This window comes from Sycon ciliatum, chromosome 1 (genome assembly GCF_964019385.1).
Source record: "Sycon ciliatum chromosome 1, ocSycCili1.1, whole genome shotgun sequence".
In the NCBI taxonomy this organism is placed as follows: domain Eukaryota; kingdom Metazoa; phylum Porifera; class Calcarea; order Leucosolenida; family Sycettidae; genus Sycon; species Sycon ciliatum.
The window spans coordinates 6,709,776-6,730,994 of NC_088643.1; the positions used below are offsets into that span (position 1 = coordinate 6,709,776).

Below are 21,219 nucleotides of genomic sequence, written 5' to 3' on the forward strand. Positions count from 1 at the left end.
CGGAGCGCAAAATCTTATGGGATTCCAGCTCAGGACGGTCCCAGCTATTGATCAACTCTGACTTAATTTTTGGTTGGATTGCAGGCGAGTGCGCCGGTGCCCTTCAAGGGGAGGTTCCGGGGGCCTCCCCCGGGAAAATGTTCCAAAAAATGAAGCAAAATCCTGCATTTTGAGCGAAAAAAGGGGGTTCCGGGCACCCAGGAACCCATACGGGGCCTGTGCCTGGATTGTACCCAAGCTACAGTTACAGTGGAGCCAGCCTCTCATCTCCCACCTAGCCTGAGCACTCATGTCTGGTAATAAATTAGTCAGGAACACCTTTGTGGGCCTTTGAAAGTATACAGTATTTTGCAGCATAAAAAAAGAACTCTCAAGGAGACATGGATGTATTTCAGAAACATAATTTTGTGCAACACGGAATGAATACAGTCAACAGGCACTAGTATGTACAGCAGACTGCGGCTACAGTATGGGCGGTATGTACAGCGAATAGCTACACCATACGACAAGAATTGCAGTCAATTATTATTTCACAGCATGTATGTACACATGTCTATATACACGTCATGAACACAGGGGGGGGGGGGGGTGACAGCATGGCACGCACATGCGCATCATTGGAGTCGCGGGCGTTTCGCGGCAGACTCGTGAACCTCTCGCTCCTGTGGAACACAGAGCAGACACACACACAGTGCTGCGACTCAGCAACAGATTCACACAGAATGCAAGAGTTCTACCGCCCATCCACAAACCACACGCTAATTAACAGCATCAAGGTTTCAGTAAAGCGAGTAATTGGGTGCCGGTCTATATAAAGCAATTGTTAGCGAAACGAGTAGTTTTTCTCAACTTTAGCCTCACCATCAATATACTTTTTCAGCACACACACTGTACTGCTACTCCACTCGAGAACTTCCTTGCTGAAATGTTTTGTCGCAAAACCATCAACGTTATTACTACAAAAGCAGAGTGGCCAACAGATCCGCAACGATTCAACGCATCCGAGTGCATGATGAATTTCTCAGCGGATCAAACTCACTCCTAGCTACATGTACATGTACCATGGGCCGAGGTGAACACTCCCTCGCGACAGTACATACCGTTCCAAACTGGTAGAAATGTGGTGCCAACTCCATGAGCCACTCTGGGTCGATCTGAAAGAAGAACATGAAACAGCACAGAGACAAGCAGCAAATAGGCATGATCATCAGTGGTCAAAAAATGCCACTATTAAATGTGCCCATTTTGCCTGAAATTCCAATGGTTGAACCAGGGAGTAGTAAAATATCGATTTACTACACCCTGATTTGAACCTCAACGTTGATATTATCGCAGATTCGGAATCAGCATGCTATTCTCTGTCAGTCCGATTTTCATGAATTTTCATGAACTGTGTAGCAATGGCTGCAACCCAGAGTACATAACCCCCCCCCCCCCCCAGAGTGTGCAATGCCTGATCCAGCTCTGCATAGGGTCTTGGTCGAGCGTAATCGGATCTTTGCGTCATCACACCGTACACACCTGAGGGGAACCCGGGGAGTCGCGGGTACTCTTGGATCAAAAACAACTGTGCCCTGCCTCGAGACCGGCCTTGCGCTGGTGTGGTGGACCTCCTGGAGGATGTATGTGTGCCTCTAACATACCAATAAGCAAGAGTGCATCGTATAGCTTATAAAGGAGCGTAATATGCAGGTTCTACCGTATTTGGAAGTGTACATGTACTCTGCTCCGGTTCCAGCATGGCCCTAGCCCCGTGCATCCACGCATACACGGCTGTTGCAGGGAGGTCACTTGGCAAGATGGCGGCGACCTGTAGCAACACCCCTGGCAACAGAGGTCACACGGAAAGCGTGGGTACGCTCATCGCATTTTTCAAATTTTCATGATCATTTCCGCAGAAAGAAAAGGTTCTGTCACTTCGAATACTTGAAATAGTACTTTTATGGATTTCGTCTCTTCAGTCTCTTGCTCGTCAAAAAATTTTGTTGGAGGCAGCTGTGCTCCGCGAAGAGCAACGGATACCGCTCAGTAGCAGATAAAGGAGATGTGCTTCGCAGGACTCTTTCGCACAATGACGACCTGCGCCTCGGATCGGAGGAGAACTTTTTGTCAAGTTTACTCAATCTCCGGACAGCTATGGCTGTTTCTACCTTGTTAGGTCTCATCAGCGGAGTTCACAGTGTGTGGCCGAACAGATCAGCAAGAATTAGTTTCAACCCTGTTACAGTGTTAGGTCTCATCAGGGGAGCTCAGAGTGTGTTGCCGAACAGATCAGCAAGAATTAATTTCGACCTTGGTAGGTCTCATCAGCGGAGCTCAGAGTGTGTTGCCGAACAGATCAGCAAGAATTAATTTCGACCTTGGTAGGTCTCATCAGCGGAGCTCAGAGTGTGTGGCCGAACAGATCAGCAAGAATTAATTTCAACCTTGTTAGGTCTCATCAGAGGAGCTCAGAGTGTGTGGCCGAACAGATCAGCAAGAATTAATTTCAACCTTGTTAGGTCTCATCAGAGGAGCTCAGAGTGTGTGGCCGAAAAGATTAGCAAGAATTAATTTCAACCCTGTACAAGGAAGGACATGGCACTCGAGAAGGTGAAGCTTAGGAGTCACATTGCCTAACTTGCATGCCAGAACCTCCGCTCTGCAGGTGGCCATGAATGTGTGGATGGCATCACCCAGAACCTGCCTTGTTGCTGTTGTAAAAACCAGCTTGCCGCTGAACAGCTTGCGACATGCCTGCATACTCTGTGAAGAGTCTCGAGTAGCAATCTCTCAAGGACTTTGCCTGGGCAAGCAGCTGAACCTCGCCGCTGTCCGCAGGTGTGCGGCTCTGCACGACTGTAAGGGGAACAGAAGTGAGGGCAGCAATGACATCCGGTTTCAACGCACGGTGTATGTGGTTGCCGACAAATGCTCCTGAGTGATATGCTTGCCGCTTTATTTGGTACTGTGGCAGTACTGCTTCCAAGGAAGTAACGCACGGGCCAGCTGCTTTTTTTAAAAATCTTTTACTGTTAATTTCTCATGCTCTTTTCGAGCCACATCACCTCTCATTCATCAAATTGAGTTCCTTTTCTTTCTCCTTCCATAGGAAGTGCAGATTTGATGCCACAGTCTGCAAGCCAGCAGCCACTACTTCCTGCTGCTGAATGTGCAGCGTCACACACTGCAGCTGCCTAAGAATGCTTTGTGCTTCTGACTGTAGGTGTAGTTGTTGCGTTGCTGTGTCGTGTACGTTCTTGTAGCGTCACAAACTGCAGCTGACTAAGAATGCTTTGTGCTTCTGACTGTAGGTGTAGTTGTTGTGTTGCTTTGTCGTGTACGTTCTTGTAGGCCTTGATAAGTGCTGTAAACGCTGCAGAGTCACCGTAAATCCAGGGATAAATCCCTAGATCAAGGTGGAGCACAGGAATACACACGTCTTGCAGCTCAACAGGAAGAATGGCTTTTCTAATCACGTTGTTGTACCGCTGTGCGTGCTGCAAGTTGGCACCTGCTGCAACGAACTCTGTATTTAACGTTCCGGCAGCAAGTCAGCAATTGCTTTGTATGGCGGTGATGCAATGTCGTACAGTTTCATCACCGCCATACAAAGCAATTGTTGCATCGTCTAAATGCAGACTGGATGAGGCTGGAGCTACATGCATATTCATATGCATGGTTTTTTGGTCATCACACAACACATTAATACTCAGCACAGATTCAATGGCTTTCGCATGATCTTTCACAAGGTGCTGAGTTCCACGCTAGTACTACACAACTGTTCACCGCCTAACCACCATACCAGCTGTAACTTTTCTTGGTGTTTTTCCATTTCAAATCCACTGAATAAATAACAATTTCCACTAAATGTTGCTAGAGATTTGGACCCAGCGGGGCCAACAAGGAATCAGCGGTGCCCCAGCAGTAACAAAAAACAGCTACACAGATACTCTTCTCCTCGGCAAAACTACCCTTCATGTGACGAAAACTCGTTGAGCACCTCAAGGAGGCAACAAACTTCGGTGACTAGAACGATCGAACGGCAACAACTTCAGAGACAAATTTCCATGAAGAATGGCTTTTCTCAGCGAAGGAAAGCTCAAATTCACTACTTTTTTCTTTGGCGAAGCATGGTCAGGATGTTGCGCAACTGTAGCCGCGAGGGCAGCTCGACGCGGTGATCAGAAGTGGTGCTTTGGAGACCCAACTGAGCAGAGATTGCGTTCAAAATACACCTCCTTGAGTACAAATTTTGAACGTTGAGAACGGGAAAGTTCCGGGAAGCGCCATCTCCTGTACAAAAACCAAGTGGGCCCGTTTTGTACTGTCGTAACAGCCGTGGCATATCCGATCCGGTGCACGGCATACAAAGCTAGCTTCTTCATTCACACTGCTCTCTCTATATTTGGACTCCGCCTTTGCCATGCATAGCAGATATCTGCGCCTGGCGAGGAATGCCGAGGATGCAGTTGGGCGATCACGTCATCATTCGAGGCGTTTTGAGAGTGGCATCTCACAAGCTCCAGGTTTGCAACTAACGTTACATGCAGTGCACTCCATACAAAGAACATAAAAGATGTGTGCAAGCCTTGCCTGATAGGCAACATGTTTTCACGATGACAGTTTATGGTGGTAGCCGAGATCACTGTTACCCGTACAGTGCGTCCTCGCCTTGTTCACGCTGCCATCGTCAACACATAAATGATGCGATTCACATGGCCTAAACAGGCGTCTTGCGGCTTGTGTTTCTGCATTCTACATGGGTAAAGTAATGACTTTGGACAAGGTGCCATGGAAACCATGGCGGGAAAAGAAGCATCTTGGGGAAAATCTGGCAAAACCGTGGCCATGGGCCTCAGGACATTGGCCATGGGAAATGGTACCGCCATACTTCCAAATGCGCCCGGCCGTGTGTAGGTCGACTTTTGTGTAAGTTGTACGAGTACGTCGCAGGATGCATTACAGACAATACGCTCATCCATGCAATCACACATGACAAACATGAAACATAAACTACTCAATATAGTACAAAATGTACTAGAAATTGCAGCAAAATAATAAATAAATAAAAATAAAAAAATTTCACGGTTCGCGTGAGACTCGGCTGGAAGCAAAAAATACTATTTTAAATTTTTTTTCCTTTTTACATTCCTGCCACAAAAGACATGGCAACACACGCGCCCACGGAAACCTGAGTGAAACGGTCACCTGTGGTTGCCTGATGATCTCAACATTTCCGCTGCCCCTGGTGAATGCCAGTTATCCCGTGAGTGTGAAACGGCTTTACCTTTTACAGCCTAAATTATCTCATTCTCCCAACAATGTCCAAGACACACCGTGGGACGTTACTGAAACCAGTATAGGGTCAGTTTTGGCCCACACCGTCCTGATTACCAAGAGAGCGGGTGGTATGCGGTCCATCATTGACCTGAAAAAAAAGCTAAGCAAGTTTGCCTTGGCACCCCATTTTAGGACGGCACATTTGCTCCTCTTCCTTCATTGCATTAGACAAGTTTGTGAAATCTCTGGACCTTTCTGATGTCTATTTTTACTTTCCCTGCAGCCAGAGATCTCAGATAGCCTCTCCGGTTTCAATGGAGAGGTGTCCTGTATGAATTCCAGTGCCTTCGTTAACGCTACGGATAGTATTCAGCTCCACTCTGTCTACTAAAGTCACGAAGACCGTGTTTGCGCAACTACGGGAGAGGCCATGTTATCTTCCTTTTTCAATCACTTTCTTGGAATTGGAAATCTATGTTTCATCAACTTGTATGCCAATGTAACATACCAACGAGAGAGACTATCAGACCCTGGTCTCAACTTACCACCGTGACATCTCTCATGTATTTGCGATCCGTCTCCACAATCTCGTTGAACAGGAGCCTGCGCATGAACCACATATAAAAGAAGTTACAGGTTGCGATTTTCGAGAAAACATGCGGCGTTCCTTGCTAAACACAATGGCTATTGGTCGAGAATACCTGTTGTACCACCTGGTCAGGACGAGCACTGTACGATATCCTGACTATTTCAAGAAGAACATGTAATCTTATGGACCTTCCCAAACCGGGATGAGTTCAGCTCACTCTGAATGCAAATACAGTAAAACCTGTGACTAACGACCACCCCGTGGGGCCAGAGAAAGTGGTCTTTAGTGGCAGGTGGTCCTTAGTTAGAGGTTTGCACCGCACAACCATAATGAATGTGAGACCGTCCGTGCCTGGCGAAGTGGTCTTTAGTTCCAGGCTGGTCGCTAGTCACGGTGGTCTTTAGTTACAGGTTTTACTGTACAGCGAAACCTGTATAAGGCGACCGCTCAAGAAACTGTCAAACTGTGATCACTGCACACAGGCGGTCACCTTATCCAGGGCCATTGGACTGGAAAACAACCCTTGGTCCTATTTTTAGTGATCCTCCGAGTCAGGTGGTCGCCTTATCAGAGTGATCGCCTTGACAGGGTTTACTGTACAAGCTTCAGCTGTCAACAGGAAGGGTTGAAATATCCCAGGTTGGAAAAGGACGACGGGTCAGTCACAACACGCGGTTTTCATTAGATCCGAGGCTAAACAAGGTCACGAATGCATCAGTCAGGCTGGCCGAATGCTACTGAAGTACAGGTGTACTTGGTGAAATCCGACCCAGAGCGCATGTTGGCGCCCTCAACTTGCATGACCCATGACGCCCTGGAAGTGGTATGAATGCGGCTGGACGCACACACACGTACAAGTACCGTGATGTTATCGGAACTGGTCCAGGGCGTCAGTTTTGCACTTTGGTTTGGACTTCAGTGAGTGCAACTGTAGTACTGGCAGAAGATCTTACCATGGCTGTGGCTTGGAGGCAAACAACACAGAAGTAGGGTGTACGTGTAGAGTCTGGTCTTCTCGTATTGATCTAGATGAGGAAGACAAACAGAATCATACAAGCAAAACTGATATCTGTGGCGCCCCTCTATCTTCACTACCAAATTCTTCAGCAGGTCCAGCTCCATTCCTCCGGATCCTTGTAACAAATGCGTTTAGTATCACCAACAGGATTGGTAACCTGCCGCATACAGTGTCCCAGAACGAGGTTGACATCGCTATTGTCACAGAAACAAAGTTAGGGAATGGCATTCTGGACTCGGATATTTCACTGCCTGGATACACTGTTGCTCGGAAGGACCGCAGCGAGAACGGGATGGTGCTGCCATCTGGGCTAAGTCTGAGCTCTCATTCACACACACCTCTCCCACCTGGAATGCTCTGCGCACGAGATTCTATGGGCGTCTGTCTCCACACAATACGGGAGTCACGTCATTATCGGTGCTGTCTACCGCCCAGGGTCATACACTGAGTCAGATGTGTCCCTGATTGATCATCTTGATGGTCTCCTTGATGGTATTCGCCGCCTAGGCACTAACATAATCTGGTCTGGGGACTTCAATGTCCACAACGAGCAGTGGCTTCGCAGTACAAAGACAACTGTGGATGGGGAAGCCTTGGAAGTAACTTAGTTTTGGTGTGCAACCCACCACCTCGACCAGCATATACATGTACACCATCCAACACGTACGTGGTGAAAACACGTTAGATTTAGAGCTTTCCGACTTAGTAGTATGCACAACACATACCTAAGACCACCTTCTCCAGACACTTACTTGTAACAGCCCGAAGCATGGTAGCGTGCAGCATTGGGGAAGAATCCTGCTACGACGCAACGCTGAACGGCCTCGGCATCGTCTGCATGGTAACAGGCCAATAAGCAAGAACAGTGCCACACCGTCAACCAAGTTGATACACTGCTAACACAAACACTATCTTGGCAAAGAATGCCTGCAAAGGCTATGTTGTGAAAGTTTCTAAGTTACAGCTCCAGAGGCACTTTAGTCCAACTGTTGTACCCCTCCCCCCCCCCCCCCTTGATTGTACACAGAAAGCCAGTGATTCTACAATGAATACTAGTACACTGAATAATGAATCAGGGTCTGAGGCGTGAGGTGGCCGAAAGCCAGTGGTTCTACAATGAATACAAGCTATGGTGGAGCAGGGCCTGGTACCTGAGATGACCGGTCTCCAAAGCCAGAGGTTTCTTTCAACACGTACTCTGCAACTGCCACAGAACTATCAGGACGCCTAGCAAAGAACTAATGAATGCGTTCAGAAGAAGCACTTTGATTCTCACCTCCGCTGGAGACCAGCTTGACTTTGCAGCGCCGCAGCAGCTTGCACAGCTGAGCGCGTATCTCGACGACTCTGCAAAGCACTGCGCACACAATAAACAAGAGCAAGCAAATACTGAAATCATCTTCTCTCCACCAATGTGCTGGCATCAAAGTTGATCAAAGGAAAGCAAATGACGCCACTGCAAATCCGGGTAGTAATTCTGAAGACCCAGCAACACAGCATGAGTCATTCACACCTCACCACCACCCTACACTGATAACACACTTAGAGCAACGGCAGCAATCCACCTACCTTTATGGTTCAAGAAATTCTGCTGGCACCAACGAGAGTTCTTCTGATACTAGAAAGCAAAGAAAATAAGGACAGCAAAGAAAAGATGAAATGCTGGTCTTGCAAAAAACTTGCAGCAAATATGCAATACGAAGGCGCAATGGTAATACATTGTACCGTGAAGGACTGCGAGAGCGCCCCAACTCGCGAGAGCGCCCCACCTTGATTGTACCACCAGGGAAAGGAAAATTGTATGACAAGAGTACAACTGAGTTTGTACAGTGTGAGAACCACAGCGCACTGCGGTCACAGTTAGCATGTTCTTGTGCGGATATCCAAGGTAAACTGCGTACGGATTGCCTACACAGCGTGTAACGTGTGTACACGATACGTGCCGTATGACCTACAGGCAGGACAACACGGCCACGAAAGGACGAGTGGGTGGGGCGCTCTCGTGGTACTTTACGGTCTGCTTCTAGCAACACTCTCTCAAAATCTCACTACAATGACATGCTGCGCAGCCTCTCTAGCAACAGGCAATCCCACAATATGTTCGCTGCTACAATCGGATTCACTGCAAACAAAATAGATTACATAGCCATTCGACAAGCTTGGTTCAGCTGCAAATACTAAGAAAACTTTAGGAGAGAGAGAGAGAGAGAGAGAGAGAGAGAGAGAGAGAGAGATAGAGAGAGAGAGAGAGAGAGAGAGAGAGAGAGAGAGAGAGAGAGAGAGAGAGAGAGAGAGAGAGAGAGAGAGAGAGACTGCAATTCCTGAAGAGATGATGTGAGTCCTCTCCAGGAAATAAAACAACATTTTACTTCACTACTCCCCATTGTCAGGATGAAGTTTCAGCCGAACACACGCTTTATGTGGCATAAGCTACTTTTAAAACAGCAGAAGCAACTCCGTGTACTTGGAAGTACATTCATATGCTAGTACAAACTCACCTGAAGAAAAGCATTGTAGACATTGAGCAGAGTCAAGTGATCGCCTTCTCGCGACGAGAATCTCAATTTGGCTTTGTCCTGTAGGCACAAGCACAGACAATACGGACTATTGAAACAGAATTGTCCTCACGAGGGCAGTGCTGGTGCAAACGTAAACACAGACCAACCAAGAGCACAGTGCAGTGTAGTGGAATGAGCTACTCAAGCATGTATACGTACTGGCTGAGTCTGCCCCAACTTTGTGTAATCCGATCTACTGAACAAACATGCACACAGAGATTTGACGCGAGTAGAGTACCCTGGCGAACGAAGGCTGCTCAACACCAGCCGGTGGAGCTTGCTAACACAGCACAGAGAAAGGAAACTGGTAAGAGCTTTGAGTGTCATGCTCCGAACGGTCATCCAGCAATGGCTACCGGATTATGGCTTAAAGCTAGAACCAGTGCCATGTCTCCCCAATACATGTACCCACTTACTGTAATAAAAACAACGAGTAAATCAAAGTTTGCCACACTGGTGTATGATAAACACCCCATACACTACGCAAATACTACTGTCGTAGACATGGAAATCCGATGGGGTGACCGTGGCCGGCGCGGCCCGTACTGCTTTCAGCACGTACCTGCACTGTAGTTCACGTCCACACTGTACAAATGGGTCAGCAGTGCTCGCGGCTGCAAGGCCAGCGCCCCGTGGCCGCTCGACTTCTCAACGGATTTCAGTGTCCGCTACAGCACACTACCCTACTGCGTGTGTACTGTTCATACCCACTAGTACTCAGTCACCAGGCGCGTGCCCCGTATGGGTTCCTGGGTGCCCGGAACCCTCCCCCCCCCCCCCCCCCCTATTTCGCTCAAAATGCAGGATTTTGCTTCATTTTTTGAAAATTTTCCCGGGGTGGCCCCCGGAACCCCCCACCCACCCTTGAAGGTCACCGGCGCACGCGCCTGGTCACTGCGCTAGCAAAGAACTCACCGCTTCCAGTCGGTTGCGTGGAGACTGCACAAAGACATTGTGGACTTGAAGCATGGCCGCAATGGTAACAGCCTCCTCCGAGCAGCCAAATGTCTCTACAGTGAAGCAGACGCAGGAAAGAATGCTTTGCCATCCTGAGAGATCATGTGAAGTTGTGGCACTCGAGACAAGGGCCGCTGATAGCACCAGTCGCTTCTGAACACAAGTAACACTAGAGGGAGTTCCATTGCAATGTCCTTGGTGGCATGCGTGATTCACAAATAACAATAATAATAAACACAGCTCGCATCGTCTCTGACCCTGTTAGACAGGAGCTGCGTTGACGCATCTGTCAACAGTGCCAAGCCAAGTCAGTCTATCTCCTGCAGCTTGGAGAGCGGTCTCCACGGAGCGGCCGAAATGTGTTTTAGCCCTGGGAGCGGAGGACCAAAGGACTATGTACCAAGCATGAGAACACGAAGCACTCAAAACAGAACTTCCATAATACTAGTAGACATAACCAACCTGAGGATAGAAGCATAGCCGAAAACATAGGACCAAGCGGAAACTCCGCCATCTGAACTCCCAGAGGATCTTCTAGCAAACCGCCACCACTGATTGCTGCGCAAGGAACACACACAAAGTTGCAAGCTTGCCGTTGTAACAGACACACGCGCACATTCTACAAACATTGCAATCTCACTTGATGATCATACCATGACTTGTGCTTATTTGTAGACTTTCAGTAGTAACTAAGGTCATGGCTCACTTCACAGATGGCATGTACTAGCATCATCTCCTCTGATTGGAGGTCGAGTCAGGTCCAATACACTGTAAATTGCAATGCAGCTAAGCCCGTGCCATTTTTGGTCAGCTATACAGAGGAGCCAAACATATGTTCCACGTTATTCCAGAACAAACAAAAATTCAGTCGATTCGGAAACACATTTCAGCTGCAGTTGGTTCCACTCGATGTCGAGGAAGATCTATTTCGGATTTCAGCTCAGGTAATACTGGCTACCAATGAAGTGACTGAACCCCTATTATTTTTGGGGTGGCGTGACGTGCATGGTGGGGATGGAAGCACGGGAACTAGAAGAGAGAGAACCCTTACATACATGGATACGGAACTGTGAGCTTCGTGCATAGGTTATGCACAAAATTGCAGGTCGAAAAGAAGCAAGGTCGAAACATTGGCCTACGTGGCCATACACACTGCTTCTATTTGTGACACTCTGGTACATGTATCATACTAGCGCGCATGCGCAAGAAACAAGGATGCATGTGACTATCTCCTACCTTTTAGCGCATAGAGCAGCTCTAATCCTCGCATCATGGCCTTGGCAGGAGGTGCCTACAAAAACACAACAAAGAAAGACAGGTACGTATCAAAAACGGATCGGAATGATATTCAGATGTACCGTTGCCATGGCAACCGCTTTAAATTCCAATCAAGGGTGAATATCACCATGGTGATTGCACGACTACTCCAAAAGATGAAAAATGCCCAGGCATGCACCAGCAACCCATCCCAAACAGAAGCATGCAATTTCATTGCAATAAATTCAGCAACAGTTGAAGACATGATTCCCTGTTGCCATGGTGATATAGCGGCACAACACGAAACACGTTTACTCATCGTCACAAGTGCAAATTCTCACCGAGGCAATGATTCTGCCACACGAATGAGCCTGATTGCCTTGTTGTCCTCGAAAGCATAGGTTTGTGTAACCACTACCACTGGGTGGCTGTAGGTATGAAATTCCACCATGATACATTTCATAACTTCAGATCCTTCGAGTTCAATGTGGAAATGACGAGTAGTGAGGGCACTGGCTTCAGTGAGACGTGTCACTCCCAATGTTACGCATGACACGCTGCCTCCCGATCCACATTCAACCAAAGGTGCTTGCACCATATTGAAGTAAAAGAGAGTGAGAATGTCTAGTGGAAGATTTCCCTTCCGAAACTTATCGCTCCATGATACAGAATGCACAAGGGAAAGTAAAATGAAAAAAATCGAAAAAAAGAAAATTTGGCAGCTGAATCTACACTGTACTTTTTCAAGCCCACGGCACCTACGGTTAAATCTGTGCACTTTGAATCACACCACGTACAGAGAGCCGGTTGCGGAATACTGTAAATCAACTAATTTTCGCTGGCGATTTAATTTCGCTGATTTCGCCGGTCAATGTCAATCGGCCAAAATTAATTGCCGGCCAAAATTTGTCACCAGAACCAAATCATATGCCGCCGGACTCTCTGTAAAACACTTCGTAAAGAAGACAGTGGTGTACAAACTATGCAGACCTTTGTACACACTACGCAGACCTTTGTACTACTATACATGTACGTCTAGTACATGTGCACACGAAACATCGATCACTTTTTCGGGCTCTTTCACACCCACGGCGAAAGTTTAGTGGCGGCGAAAAGTGTTTTTTGGAGACCGGCGAAAGTTTTTCACCGGCGAAAATTTGTAGATTTACAGTAATACAATGGTAGCAGCGGCCTACCACAAGGCAATTCAGAACACAGTTTGGATAGAGTCCACTCAAACATAGTAAAAAGGAGGAAGGGAAGATGTCAGAAGATTCATGACCTGCTTCACTTACGGAGACAAAATCGAAGCGCAGCACATTGTCAATTCCCATTGATTTTAGCTGCAACAAAGCAGGTGCTAGTTGAGTTCTGCACATGGGCAAACAGCATAGGAGAAAAAAACATAGGAAAGTGGCCATTTGAAGCACATACCAGTAATGCAAAGTAAAAATGGCACTTAATGCCATTGATTCTGAGAACCTGTGAACTGGAATGGCTGAAAACTGCTCCCAGGCTGCATACAAAAAGAGTTGCACCTGCTATGTTTTTCTTTGTGTTTTTTTTGTTAAAGGAGCAGCAGTTAAAATAGTATCAGTCGCATCAGCTGCAGTAGCACCAGCAACAGGAAATCACAAAGTACATGTAGAGCGGGCAACATACCGTTGCAACTCCGGCACAGCTGCGGGTGCAAGCTTGTGAAACTGTTCCTCTGCAAACAAAACACACACACACACACACACACACACACACACAAGTATGTAGGTCACAGTGCACTGAATATCAAGTTATCAACACCACTAACAGTGCAACTGGAAGTATCATGAAGTCAGAACACTTGTCTCTCCATCAAGGTATTACCGGTAAGTGCTGTGTAGTTGGAGAACACAAAGGACCGATTCCAAGGTGAAGTCCGCAAGGAGCTCTCGAGCAGGTTTCGCTATGTTTGGGGAACGCACTCAAGTCAAGTTTACCAATGAAACCTACTGGAAAGTGCTTAGAATGGGTACGAGGGCAGGGCTAGTCACCCTGAGATCTGCAGACAACAGTCGCCAAGGCCATATCTTGCTATTCGGATAATAGTGAATGCTCTTACAAACACAACTGTAGTTAAGAGAGTCGACAGAGGCAAGTGTAGAGCTTCCCTGGCTGTAAATAGATTCTTGTCTCCACAATTTTACATACATAATATATCAGTACGAGGGGCTGCGTGTGGATAATTTGAAGTTCGTCTGATGAGTGTTTATGAACACGAAACTCCGAGTTACGAGAAAGATGTTTGGTCTCTGTTGTTCTGCCTTGTGTAGTACGCTCTGCCCATTTTGAGGTATTGAGCACTATTTACAGCAAGGGCTCCAGACACTTTGTCTAATTTGAAGTTCCGGATATTTCGAAGTTGGGGACTGGTGATTCGAGGTTTGAATGATAGGGAGTCTACCGGCATTAGGACAGCACTAGTGCCGGTACATACCTGTGTACAAGCGGAACGCCTTGCCTGAGCGCACTCGACCTGCACGGCCTGCCCTCTGCTGTGCGGATGCTTGCGACACCGGGACAGTCACTAACGATTCTGAGACCAGAAGACCAACACACCGACAAGCAAGTTACATACACATACACACATGCATTTGTGCTCGGTGAAATCCGACCTCAACTTGCACGGCTTACACCAGTATACAGAGTATAGAGAGATGGGCTTGCACCTCCGCACCCAAACTGCTTACCAATATCGGTGCGAGGAGAGTACGCCTTGATCTTGACGTAACCACAGTCCACAACTGCAGCCAACACAGCACGCAGAGGAATAAAACAAAGTCAAATAAATGCTGACAAGAAAGAATGAAACATTGCCCCGGAAGGAACAAGCGAGAAGACATCTTACTGTAGACTATGCCATTGATGGTGATTGACGCTTCGGCGATGTTGGTTGCCACCACAATCTACAAGAACAAGACAGGAAGGAGCAGCACCGACAGAGCTATTTTCCACAGCTCTCTCTCTCTCTCTCCCTCCCTCCCTCCCTCCCTCCCTCCCTCCCTCCCTCTCTCTCTCTCTCTCTCTCTCTCTCTCTCTCTCTCTCTCTCTCTCCCCCCCCCCCCCCCCCGGCCTCCAATGCAAGTAGTAGCAGCAAACAACAACACTGCCAAAATTAATATTATTCAATGCTTACAGGCAATGCCATTTCACTGGCACGCCACATACTATGTACTTGATCCTGAAACCCATGCATACAAATACATTCACTAGCCCAATGACCTCAGCTGCTGTCAAAATCTTCAAACTGCCAGGCACAGCCCATCACCAAATACACGCACGTACGCGCGCACCCACCACACGCACGCACCCACCAAACACACGCACACACACACATGCACACACACATGCAAACACATGCACACACACACCATCGCATTCAGCTATTCTCACCTTCCTCTTGCCATGAGGTGTCCGACTGAATGCCTTCATCTGAAGAAGAGAGAGAGAAAAAACCCACAATTTCAGTGCACATCAGATGACACAAAATCAGTCACACATGAACAGTGAAACCAATATGGCCGACATCATGTGACCCATAAATTCAGGGGTCGTGTGCCGCCACTGCCGTGTGGGAACCAACATGGCTGCCCTGCATGGTCGTGTGATAGATGCGCAACAGCTTTATACCGAAAAGGGCTGAACAAAGCAGAAAGAGCACAGGTCATGTGACAGCAGGTCAGCACTGCACAGTACATGTACTCACTTGCTCTCCAGGTGGTAAGCCGCCGTACATGGGAACAACCAGCAGCTCATTGTCACCATCGGGCAGACTTTGAGCGCGCTCTCTGCATGCACAACACCATGACCAGCACCAAAGAGAGGGGAAAAGAACACTTCACAGAGGAACTCTCACAGGAACTGGCACAACACAACACAACACAACACAACACAACACAACAGAGAGAGAGAGAGAGAGAGAGAGAGAGAGAGAGAGAGAGAGAGAGAGAGAGAGAGAGAGAGAGAGAGAGAGAGAGAGAGAGAGAGAGAGAGAGAGAGAGAGAGAGAGAGAGAGAGAGAGAGAGAGAGAGAGAGAGAGAGAGAGAGAGAGAGAGAGAGAGAGAGAGAGAGAGAGAGAGAGAGAGAGAGAGAGAGAGAGAGAGAGAGAGAGAGAGAGAGAGCAGGATACTACATCTACTAGTAGACAACAAGAATAAGAGGATGAAAAAGTGTTTTTACTCCGAGTTTCACGCACTAAGCGATCATCAGAAAACAGTAATGAGAAAAACTGGACACTGGTTTACATTTTGGTACCCACAAAGAAAAGGCAGTGATACCAGTAGATACATGCTGGACAGGAACATACCTGATACGCCGCACTACATCCTCCACCTCATCCTAAGAAACACAACGAAAGACACCGGGAGTCACATTGCACGCCGCACAAGGGGGAAAAAACTACTAGATCGGAAAACCAGCCCATATACGGTAGCCAAGTATGTTGCTCTACAACTTATGCTCCAAATAGACCAAATCAGCTGGCTGGTATGAGCAGCAGGTTACATTAATGCATTGATTATTTACAGTAGGCCACGTACAGTGTAAGCGCATCCACGTGCATGGGCATATCTACCACTGAGTACTACTGCGTACATATAGATATCTACGGATCAATACAATAGTGGTCATCTTGTAATCCATGCATCAGGAGCTAAGCTGTGCGAGTAAAGCCTGGGTTCTAACTTCCAAGTGAGATTAAACCCGAGTCTAGGAAACCAGGCAGTTGATTAGGAATGCTAAGTGTGCCTGGCGTCAGGAAAATATGCATAGTCGCGTGTATTTCGTGCACTCTGTTTTGTGTGTTTGTTTGCTTGTTCTTAGTTTAGTCTAAACACCCAACACCACACATGTGTTCTCCCACCGACCTTGTTCACCACACCAGCAACACGATTCCAAGTTGCTGAAGGTATGGGCAAAAACTCCTTCATACATGTTTGTTTGTTTGTTTGCTTAGTAATGCTTACTAATTTGTTTATTGATGTTTAGTACTGTTTACATAAATTTGATCTGTGATCGTGTATCTGACAACAAATACAGTGTGGCGGCGCGGCGCGCCGCCAAGAGGGTCGGATTTCAGTTGCCAGCACTGTAAGTCACAAATCCCAGTACAGAAGGTTTCGGGCTCATAGGGAATAGCCCTGATAATAGTACAGGACCTAATGACGTACAGTAAAACCTGTGTTTGCCGGACACTGCATCACACGGAATCCTGTACTGTCAGGGCAAATCTTCCCGCACCAAAGTGCTGTGGAACGAACGTGCATCCCTGGATCAAGCGGAATCCTGCCATATCAGGACAGTTTCCGCTGCACCCAGGGCGTCCGGTTAGGGCATGTTTCACAGTACCGTATTTTCCGGAGTATAAGCCGCACTTTGAACACTCAAAATTCACCCCAAAAAGAAGGGGGTGCGGCTTATAATCAGATGATCAAATTAAGGCCACACCAAGTTAATTCTATGTTTCGCGTCGGATATTTTCTGGAAAAGGCACGCGGGCGGGCGGAAAAAAACCAAAAACAGAAGAAAAAACAAAACTCCATTCTATGTGTACTGAGCCATGTTGCACACAGAATACCACTACTAAACTGTCACTTCTACCGGTATCCAAAACGACAACAAGTCGTCACAGGCCAGCTGGCAGACTGGGCTGGAGCGATACAGAGATTTCATGGATGGCTCCTTCTGCATTTTGACATGAGTCGAGTGGGATCCCGCTCCATCACAATCGTGGAAAATCCCGAAGTCCTTGACACCTGGAATCTCTGCTCGCTTGGTGAGCAGGCCCTACGCCATCGCACGGCTTGAAAAAATGGAAATTTTCATCTCTCGCACCTTCTACGTACCATCGCCTGGAATGCAAGATTATCGAGAAGCTGATAACCTCTGATCTGCCATACTGGCTGGAGAATGTTCGCCAGAACAGCCATCGATTGGCTCGTCTAGGTTCTTTTTTTTCTTGTCAAGGATTCGAAAAGGTACGCGGGCGGGTGACGCGAAACATAGAAATAACTTGGTGTGGCCTAACGGTGATAAATAGGGGAGATGTCTGTATTTCGTGGCCAGAAATGGGGGTGAGGAAGGGGGGGGGGGGGGGGGGGTGCAGCTTATACTCCAGTGCAGCTTATACTCCAGTGCAGCTTATACTCCAGTGCAGCTTATACTCCAGTGCAGCTTATACTCCAGTGCAGCTTATACTCCAGTGCAGTTTATACTCCAGTACAGCTTATACTCCAGTGCAGCATATACTCCAGTGCAGCTTATACTCCAGTGCAGCTCATACTCCAGTGCAGCATCAAGGCTGTCACAGCTGGGGCGGCTGAGGCCGCCCCACTTTTTAGGCCGTTTTTTGTTTGTTTGTTTTTGTTTTGTTTTTGGAGCACACTCGACTCCATGATCGCAGCTCAGCCCAAACGTGGAAAATAATGAAGAATCCTTGTCCCCGATCGTGGTTTATTGCAGAATCAAAACACTACAGTCTTTCATTGCACACAACACACTGAAATGGCACCAAATGCCTGGAAATGCTTGCAAATTGGCTCCAATTTTTGGAATTTTTTCCCGTGGGAAGATAATGAAGAACCCATGTCCCCAATTGTAGCGTCTTCTTGGTTTGTTGCTGAATCAAAAAGTCTTTCATTTGTAGTTACACTGAAATGGCACCAAATGCCCGGAAATGCTTGCAATTGGCTTCAATTTTTGAAAATTTTCCCGGGGGACGACCCCCGGACCCCCCCCCCTTCCACGGCCGCCCCACCTCCAAAGTCGGTGCGACGGGCCTGAGCATATACTCCAGTGCAGCTCATACTCCAGTGCAGCATATACTCCAGTGCAGCTTATACTCCAGTGCAGCTTATACTCCAGTGCAGCTCATACTCCAGTGCAGCATATGTACTCCGGAAAACACGGTACATGTACTTACTTGACCTGTCAGGAACACGAGCACATCGCCAGGTCCCTGCTCCTTGTGTATGCCGTACACCGTTGTGACGGACGCCTTCACGTAGTCCGACGCAGGGCTGGAGAGGAACACGCGCCACCACACCAGCAACAGCAATACGCACAATGCACCTGATCAGACTCGGTGAGAAATGCAATGGCATAACCGTCTATCATAGACCAGGCTGCATGTACCTAGCTGCGACAATACGATCATTCCAGCCCATACGTAAGTCAGAATGAAACGCTGCTGCCTGATGATCGGTGAAATGCATGAAACTTTTAAGTTTCATACATTTCAGCGATAATTTTAAAAAGTTACAGCTGCACTGTCTTTCGCCTCTGTTGTGTGTGTGTGTGTGTGTGTGTGTGTGTGTGTGTGTGTGTGTGTGTGTGTGTGTGTGTGTGTGTGTGTGTGTGTGTAAATCAGAATAAATATAGGCAAGAGTAGATAAACAAGAGTGTGCAACTCCGGATCTCTTCTGCACAATCTGCAGATACCTCCGCCCGCGGTGGAATTTTTTGTTGACGTCACCTTTTTTCAGAAGAACGCACATTTCGCCCCAGAGCAGTGTGAGAGCACGTGCTGGGCACCGACTTTGTAATGGAAAGCCCGGCCAAGTGCACGAGGCAAACCTTTCCAAAAGACTCGCAGCGCGTGCGTCGTCGAAAAGATTACGTCAACAAAAAATTCCGCCGCGGGCCAACCCATCCCGGAGTTGCACACTCTTGTTTATCTACTCTTGATATAGGGGGACTACAGACTATGTACTCAGTACACAGGGCATCACAGACTACATGCACGCCAGCAATACATCATCTTCAATTCACTCAATTTTAGTGCTCTTCTTTAGGGGTGTCTACGAGTACTTCAGTAGTAGGGTACCCGTGCTACCCGTACTTTGATCGGGTAGTAGGGTAGCAATTTGCTCCTGAGAACCTGATCGGGTAGTTGGAGTACGGTGTTTGTACAACGGTCCATGCAAACAGCACGGCTAAGGGCTTACTGAACCCTTTCTATGGTGCGCAAGTGCACACTCACAGTACAAACTGTGTCAAAAAAATTACCCGATAGGGTACCAGTGCTACCTGGATAAAACTACCCGTTACCCGACCAAACGCCTACCCGTTGCAGCCCTACTCTTCTTTTTTTTGACTGATGTACAGACTTTCTGATCTCCCCGTGTATGATTTAATCATACCCCGGGGAGATCGGCAAGTCTGTACATCGGTCAAAAAAAAGAAGAGATACAGTAAAATCTGTCAAGGCGACCACCTGTCCTAGAAGACCACTGAAACCAGGAGCAAGGGATGCTATTTCCAGTCAAAATGACCCTGGATAAGGAGACCACCTGGTAACAGAGACCACATCTTGAAGGTCCATTAAGCGGTCGTCTTAGACAGGTTCTACTGTAGTAATAATGTAGACTGCTCTGACATGTGCACACACACAGTATTTTCACCTGCCCGCCCGATGGCCATGCTGGGTACACCTTCAGTACGATACCCCAGTGTCACTCACAACACGAGCAAGTACACGCAGACGCCACGGTGTCACTCAGTCACACGACCCAAGCCTACCTCTTCACATAGTGTGTATCCACGGGGTAGGTGCGACCTTCAACTGATAGTGCCGCGGCCGTGTCCGATCTGAAAAAAAAAACAAGCAAAACACACATAAAAACTCAGATGTTGAGCCTATACTAGTAATATGTAGAGAGAAAGGGACCTATAAGTTACTAGTTATGACTAACAGTCCACCAAGGTAACTTATAGGTCCTTTTCTCTTTACATAAAACAGACATAGACTTTTTTTGAAGTGTCAGCATAAGCCCATGCCACTGTGATGTGATACTTGAAAACAATACAACAACTGATCATGCATGGTGTGACTATAGTATAAAGGGTTAAACACCCATCAGAGTGTTGCCGGGGGCGACGCCGGCTTCACTGTACTTACGCCTTCTCTGGAGTTGTGTTGAAGTTGAAGAACTTGCGAAACAGCTACAAACAACACGGAAAGGACACATGGCCACACAAGCAGAAAACACCTGCTCAAGAGCCTTGGCAATAAGAGACCACCTGCTCTTAAAGGCAGGTGTTACAAATATTGGGGCGACTGCTAACACCTGTACGTATTCTAAATCAGGAATGCACCAATGGTCTGACCTTGCTTTGAGTAGCCCTTTCACAAGCTACTGCAGATTTGGTCAAAGCAGGGAGCAAGACAAGAAGTCCAAACAAACTGTTATATTATCATTGACTTAAGAGATTTACTGTCGTGTCTTGTATCAAAGCCTGCCTCCTATAGAAGCCTGTTTTGAATACAAGCATGATTTTCAAGACACACTGCCGGCACAAAAGCCTGGTTTTAGAGTTGACCTACATAGGAATACCTGATTCGAATAAAGCCCAGCCCGGACATCGGCATCAACAGGAATAAGCCCGACTTGAATACGCGACAGTACGGCAAGCAAATCAACAAATGCAGCACAAAGAGCGTGAGAATAAAATGGCAGTACCTCCGCATCTAGAGTGGCAGAGGAGACAATGAGCCTGAGCTCCGGCCGTCGCTTCAACACCTACACAGTAACAAGCGCAAAGCAAAG

The 21,219-nt window shown here is 47.5% G+C and overlaps 1 protein-coding gene across 1 annotated transcript in view; it reads right to left on the bottom strand.

The window, feature by feature from the left end:
- Nucleotides 1-300: 300 nt before the first annotated feature.
- Nucleotides 301-21,219, bottom strand: part of LOC135811468 (probable ATP-dependent RNA helicase DHX35) — a 29,741-nt gene continuing 8,822 nt past the window's right edge. Inside the window, exons 8-30 of the mRNA XM_065324713.1 lie at nt 21,133-21,192; nt 20,571-20,614; nt 20,192-20,260; nt 18,594-18,690; nt 15,981-16,012; nt 15,381-15,462; nt 15,068-15,106; nt 14,523-14,580; nt 14,365-14,418; nt 14,112-14,210; nt 13,304-13,352; nt 12,937-13,012; nt 11,621-11,675; nt 10,847-10,942; nt 10,343-10,437; nt 9,368-9,445; nt 8,439-8,487; nt 8,146-8,226; nt 7,622-7,703; nt 6,805-6,876; nt 5,808-5,865; nt 1,101-1,154; nt 301-662 (exon numbers count right to left, since the gene is read on the bottom strand). Coding sequence (XP_065180785.1) covers nt 615-662; nt 1,101-1,154; nt 5,808-5,865; nt 6,805-6,876; nt 7,622-7,703; nt 8,146-8,226; nt 8,439-8,487; nt 9,368-9,445; nt 10,343-10,437; nt 10,847-10,942; nt 11,621-11,675; nt 12,937-13,012; nt 13,304-13,352; nt 14,112-14,210; nt 14,365-14,418; nt 14,523-14,580; nt 15,068-15,106; nt 15,381-15,462; nt 15,981-16,012; nt 18,594-18,690; nt 20,192-20,260; nt 20,571-20,614; nt 21,133-21,192 — 1,527 coding nt within the window. The 3' untranslated portion in view covers nt 301-614. The remainder of the gene's footprint in view (nt 663-1,100; nt 1,155-5,807; nt 5,866-6,804; nt 6,877-7,621; nt 7,704-8,145; nt 8,227-8,438; nt 8,488-9,367; nt 9,446-10,342; nt 10,438-10,846; nt 10,943-11,620; nt 11,676-12,936; nt 13,013-13,303; nt 13,353-14,111; nt 14,211-14,364; nt 14,419-14,522; nt 14,581-15,067; nt 15,107-15,380; nt 15,463-15,980; nt 16,013-18,593; nt 18,691-20,191; nt 20,261-20,570; nt 20,615-21,132; nt 21,193-21,219) is intronic.